The sequence below is a fragment of the Branchiostoma belcheri genome, unplaced genomic scaffold (assembly GCF_001625305.1).
Source record: "Branchiostoma belcheri isolate BF01 breed outbred unplaced genomic scaffold, Haploidv18h27 scaffold232, whole genome shotgun sequence".
In the NCBI taxonomy this organism is placed as follows: Eukaryota; Metazoa; Chordata; class Leptocardii; order Amphioxiformes; family Branchiostomatidae; genus Branchiostoma; species Branchiostoma belcheri.
Genome location: NW_017803835.1, coordinates 177,946 through 184,156, shown reverse-complemented (window position 1 = coordinate 184,156; position 6,211 = coordinate 177,946). Strand labels below are relative to the sequence as shown.

General features: G+C 40.6%; 1 protein-coding gene across 2 annotated transcripts in view; it reads right to left on the bottom strand.

The window, feature by feature from the left end:
• Nucleotides 1-1,688: 1,688 nt before the first annotated feature.
• Nucleotides 1,689-6,211, bottom strand: part of LOC109470788 (protein GDAP2 homolog) — an 8,993-nt gene continuing 4,470 nt past the window's right edge. For both annotated transcript variants that reach the window (XM_019769865.1, XM_019769866.1), the window contains 7 exons: nt 5,729-5,891; nt 4,952-5,028; nt 4,471-4,547; nt 3,951-4,090; nt 3,748-3,802; nt 3,142-3,285; nt 1,689-2,698 (listed from right to left, as the gene is read on the bottom strand). In XM_019769865.1, the coding sequence (XP_019625424.1) occupies nt 2,621-2,698; nt 3,142-3,285; nt 3,748-3,802; nt 3,951-4,090; nt 4,471-4,547; nt 4,952-5,028; nt 5,729-5,891 (734 nt within the window). In that variant the 3' untranslated portion in view covers nt 1,689-2,620. The remainder of the gene's footprint in view (nt 2,699-3,141; nt 3,286-3,747; nt 3,803-3,950; nt 4,091-4,470; nt 4,548-4,951; nt 5,029-5,728; nt 5,892-6,211) is intronic.

Here is a 6,211-nt window from a genome sequence, read left to right as displayed (position 1 = left end):
AACTCAGAAACCTTTACATTCAACAACCACCTGTTAACCACCACCCGTAACCATGGCAATAATCTCCAAGCAGATATGGGGATACTGGGCATTTCATGGGTAAAGCAAGGTTCTGGATCCAGCTTGCCCATAGCAACAGCACTTTGAGACAACTGAATGGATGAATGTTTTGCAGCGCGAATAATGCTTACCCTGCAAACACTGCTGGCAGACAATAGCCGAGGTTAGTCCCTAAGTCAGGGAAAGCCCCACAGTTCACGTACTGACCACGGGCAGAGCACGCACGGACTTTGGACTCTTTCTGGGGTGGAGGGGGGAAATACGTTAGCCTGGGTGCCAGACTGTTGCCAGGGCCAGTATACAGGCCAGCTCCTCGGCTCCAGGGCTAGCCTGGGTGCCAGACTGTTGCCAGGGTTAATATACATGTTAGCTCCTCGGCTCCAGGGCTAGCCTGGGTGCCAGACTGTTGCCAGGGCCAGTATACAGGCCAGCTCCTCGGCTCCAGGGCTAGCCTGGGTGCCAGACTGTTGCCAGGGGCAGTATACAGGCCAGCTCCTCGGCTCCAGGGCTAGCCTGGGTGCCAGACTGTTGCCAGGGTCAGTATACAGGCCAGCTCCTCGGCTCCAGGGCTAGCCTGGGTGCCAGACTGTTGCCAGGGGCAGTATACAGGCTAGCTCCTCGGCTCCAGGGCCAACAATTAAATCTCAGATCTAAATCTTAAAATTCCTATAAAAAAAACAGTAACAACAGCAAAAAGATTTGCAATATCTTTATATATATCATTTTGACATTACAGCAATACATTATTCCTATCAACATAATAAACACCTGAGATGAATTAGTGATATTTCAATAATAATTCATACATATATAATATATGGTACATGATTTTGTACCTATAACTGCAATTCAACATTTTATGTAAATCTGCATTCTTCATTTTACAAAGTTGTCAAACAAAATAACTGTGAAAAATTACATTTTTCCTTCAATATATTTAAAGATTACAAAACAATGTTTGAAAGTTCCTTTGCCATTGATATATAAGTATAATACAGCATGATTTTGTGGATTAAATACATTTCACTTCCTAATGCATTCATACAAATACATGCAGAATTCTTTTTTTAAATCTTTACCCTAGCCTATAAAGCCTGTATCTCAAAAGTACAACATGAGTGTTTGAAATGTGTTCATTTATGCATATGTATTAACATGGACCACCAATTGTCAGATTGAGAAGTGCCTGTTACCATGGTGATTGAGGCTGTGTGGTTTCCATAGTAACTGGTTTCCATAGTGACAAAGAATCCTGAGCTCCTATTGGTGGTTCTGGGAGTGAGAGTGGTTCTCTTGAGCATGAAAAGGGGCTACAGGAAAAAGTTTGTGGTTTTGAACCAGCTCATGAGAAGATGAGACCAAAGTACATATATCTCTTAAAGGCATCCAGTGCAGTTTTTCAAAGCCAATTTTCTAGTCACCTATCTACATACTCAGTTGAAACCACACTATCCCAATGTATGTTGACATTCATGGAGCAAAAATGCTCAAAATTCTGATGACAAATGGTTACTGGAAGGGCCCTGGGCTGATTTTTAGGGTACCACCCAGAAAAATAAAGGACTCATCTTGGGGCTTGTTTCTGCAGTTCTAAATACTCAAAGTATGAAATGCTGATTTACATGTGTGAAACAGTATGTGTCACTATCATAAAGATTGCCCTATTCAGAATATTTCCAGTTTTGCACCTCTGAAATCGCATTGGATGCCTTTAAACTAGCATGACCACCTAAGTACATACTGGCACCATACTTCACATTACATGATATAACCACATAATACATGTGATACAACACTTCACAATTATTATTCAACAGTTCTACTAAATCGTAGACGGAGATGTGGCAAGAATTTGTACAATCATCAGAAAATCTTTTTCTTTTTTACTGTTCTCGGTTTAAATATACAAAACTTGGAGAATCAAGAAACTTCCAGATTTGAGTAGAAAATCGTTTTGTGCGAGTTGAATCAATGTTGAGATGAGAATTTGTACTGAAGGCATAGTTTTATGTTGGTGAGGCCACAACAAATTATTTTCTTGGTTCCCGTCCATTTTGAAATAGAAATTAAGCAAATGCAAAGGTAACATTTACAAAGCAAATGCATTATGTTTACCTTCGAATGGTCTAGCCTAACAAACTACTGCTCTGTTAATTCTATACTAACACATCTATATTACGTGGTGACCAGCCCCTCCAACTCTGTCCTGCAGCTTGCTACACAAGGTAATCCAACACCACAGGGTGTCTGCTACAGCAGCAGTTACCATGGTGACAGCCGTCTGGTCCAGGTCATTGACCTTACGTGTTTGGAGAAGAGGAAGAAACTGAGCAAAAACAATGTTTTCCTTCTACGAAGGTAAACATAACAGAGATGTAGGTTGGGAAGAAAACCTGAATTTGACAATACATGTATTCAGAACCTTTTATTCTACATAGGGGAGTTTTCAGATGTATGGTGAAGACTTTGCTTTCATGCTGGCATCACATTTTAGCATGTTAAAACCCGAGAACCAGGAAACTAAGTTGTAGCGGCCCACGTACGAAGTTGGAAAGGCAGGTTACAAGTTTCCTGCATCCTCAGCAGACGTTGTGAAGTCAGGGTTGGAGTTGCTCTGGCTGTACATCGGACCATGCAGCTGAAAAAAATGAAAAAAGAAAATACGATGTAAAGCCCTGGTCATGTTGAAGGAATAAAGATCCTTTTTTTCACAACCATATTCCTATACATTTGGGTTTGGGGACTGCATTGTACATTTTTTTCTTCTTTTCTATAGTGTTCTAATGTAAACAATAGCCTGGGTTGTAACATTACAATGACACTCCTGGCTAATCATTGGTTTACAATGTGAGTCAGAATAAACCTCTTGGGTATCTCTTTATTCAGGAAGTGAAACAGTAACCATACCTACTTCACATTCCAAGAGTAGACGGATCCATTCCGTGAACAAGGTTGATGGAGTCAACCGAAAATTTGGGGTAAGTCCCATTTCTGTAGTCTAAGAGTTGGAAGTTAAAGCTTAGTCTTTATTTCATAAAGATTTGTACCAACACAGATGAACTTTCATGCTAATAACCCTACCTGTATGTCATGGTCCAGTACAAAAGGTGGGATGTCGAGTTGTTCAGGAGGGATGGTGTGGTACAACTCCTGAACACTCTGCACACTGCGAACCTTGTCTTTTATACTGCTGGCCGTGAACGTCGTGAAAAACCATGTCACTATCTGCGGGATAGAAGAGAAAACAAGTTCAAAAAGCACATCCAACACATGAACTAGCTGCACAAGAATTAGCAGCAGATCTCTAATGGTTCTTGATTTCAATCCTTAAACCTTGTCCTCAATTTAATACTACTGGCCGTGAACATGGTGAAAAACCTCGTCACTATCTGTGGTACAGGAAAGAAAACATGTTTCAAACTTTTATCCAACACAAGAAAACCTCCTCAGAGATGACATGTAGCAAAGAACTAAGGTTAGCCACAACTTTTTAACAAAGTTTTCCTGTACGTTAAGACTGTTTTAGGTTTTCCTTCTTTCCTTTGACAATAAGTGACCGCTCACTTATTGTCCAAGAATCAAGTTCTACGGGCAAAGACGGGAGGCTTTGATGCTGGTAACCTTAAAGGTGGTTTACTGGTTATGCTAAAAAAACAAACAGACAAACAAACAAGCAAATAAACTTACCCTAGACCAGAATGTTGGGTGCACAATATAAAATGCCTTCAAATTTTTCTTGTATCTGCATACAAGGAGAGAAACAGGAAAAACATTGTCATATTTCAAACATTGTCACATTATTTTTGGAAGAAACAATTAATCAAATTGGTTTGGCCTTAGGGTTAAAAAAACAACAACATATCATCGACCAATCAGGACGAGCGTCTCACTTGTTGTCTAGGAGATTGTATGCACTCCTGAGAAAGGAGAGTTCTGGTTGGTTGTCGTCGGTGCTCTGTGTGTGGAAATACACGACGACGTAGTCCTTACTCACGATCGGGTCCATCACTTGGATAAAGTACAACAGGGCCTAAAACACAGCAATCAATCAGAAAAATAATGGAGCGGACGAGCGAAAAAAAAGAGGCCTATGCATCCTATTATGGCCCAAATGGTACGATAGGAGCCATGAAATCAACACACCAGGCTGGTTCAAAATTTAAACAATGAATTTTGAACTTTTAATGATACCATTGCATTGAAAGATGGAATAACTGTAACAACTAGGAAGAAAAGGACTGTTTTCAACTGTTCAAGGCAAAATATGAGCATTCTGCAGTTGATTCTGAATTTATTTTTGCAAATCAAAAAAAATGAAACGGGTGAGTCTGTTAAACAAAGAAATTAAATTGGTGTGGCCTTAGCCCAGGTGAAGTATCATGCTAATGTGGGAATAGCAGAGGCACCAACCTTGTCCAGATCGATGACGTTAACAGGAAAGTTTCTGCCGACAATAACCACCACCGGCCGGCCGAATATGTCTGAACCTGCACAGGAGCAAGGACAGAATAACACTTTGTAGTTAACAACTAAATTTCAACTGTCACTGAATGCAGATGAAAAGAGCATGCTTTAATATGGCTTCCCCTGGATCATTGTGCAACAGCGCCACCTGTTAATTATTCACAGCAGTGCAGGCTTTCTTGAAACCAACAAAAGTCCTTGTATGTAAAGTGTCCTTAGGCTTATCCCATTATTTCAAAGTCATCTAAATGTGGAAACATCATGGAAAAGAAACATTCTGTGCTTTTTTTTCGCAACTTCCTTTATTTCTTTATTCATTCATTCCAGTTTGTATTTACAAATAGAAAACTAAGAGCTGCAATGTGTGACATTCATTCATTCATCCATTCCCTACTTCATCCATCCATCCATTGCTTCACTCGCTCACCTGATTGGTAGAGAACCCTAAGAGCTGCAATGTCTGACAAGTCGTCAGTCTTGGAGCGTTTCAGCCACCTCTGGTACCTGTTCATAGAAATACAGCAGGAAAACACACTGAGTAAAGAGACTCTTCCTACACAACAAAGTCTTTTATTCAGCCGACGTTTCGGTGACCGTCTGTCACCTTCCTCAGGGCAATTCTGACTGGTTCACATTGTACTGCAGCACAGGTGTCGCTGCTACAGATGCATTCCCAAATGTACAATATTTACATATCTAGCGTGGTAAGATTACAGGGAACAATGTTGAGGCATACGTTGATGAAGGTTAGACATCCAGGTAAACGATACTCGTAAGAAAATTCAAACTCTACTACTGGATCAGTTACGGATTTTTATTTCCGGACGTTTCGAGTGACATCCATCACTCTTCTTCAGCGTCACAAATGAACAGAGAACCGATTCACTCTTATATACAAGTAACTAGAAAAACCGGTTAAACAACAAGGTCCGTAAGAAGCTTTATCATGTAAAAGAACGGTTCACGCAAAATACAGGTAATTAGAACTAGAAAAACCTGTTCAACAACCGTAAGAGTCTTGTCATGTAAGGAAGGTTCCTATGGTAGGAAATTACCATAGGAAATGTTGAGGCATGTAGGTGTGGAGGGATCTTTAATGTTCTCAAGACCACCATCAATAGTTACCAAAAACACAAACACAAACCTTCTACCTCAAAGGTAATCAAACAAACAAACAAACAAACACACAAACAAACAAACAAACCTTCTCTGCTGCTCCAGTAGGATCTGTTCGTCGGAGTTTTTCCCCTGTAGTTGTTGCAGTCGCGCCTTGTCGTGGTCCCCCTCCATCATGGCGAATCCGTGAGCTCCGACCTTCACCCCGTCCAGACCCAGCAGACCCTCCTCAAAACTCTCGTCTGCTTCAGCTGTCAATCAAACAAGAGCTGTCAATCATCAGCTTCAGCTGTCAATCAAACAACAGTTGTCAATCATCAGCTTCAGCTGTCAATCAAACAACAGTTGTCAATCAAACAACAGTTGTCAATCATCAGCTTCAGCTGTCAATCAAACAACAGTTGTCAATCATCAGCTTCAGCTGTCAATCAAACAAGAGCTGTCAATCAGACATTCACTTATCATAAAGTTCATCTGTGTTGGTAGTAATCATAGTAAAACGTTAAACTTTATTCCAACACACTATTTACAGGGATCAAATTTTCAGCGACCACTGTCGCCTTCATCAGGA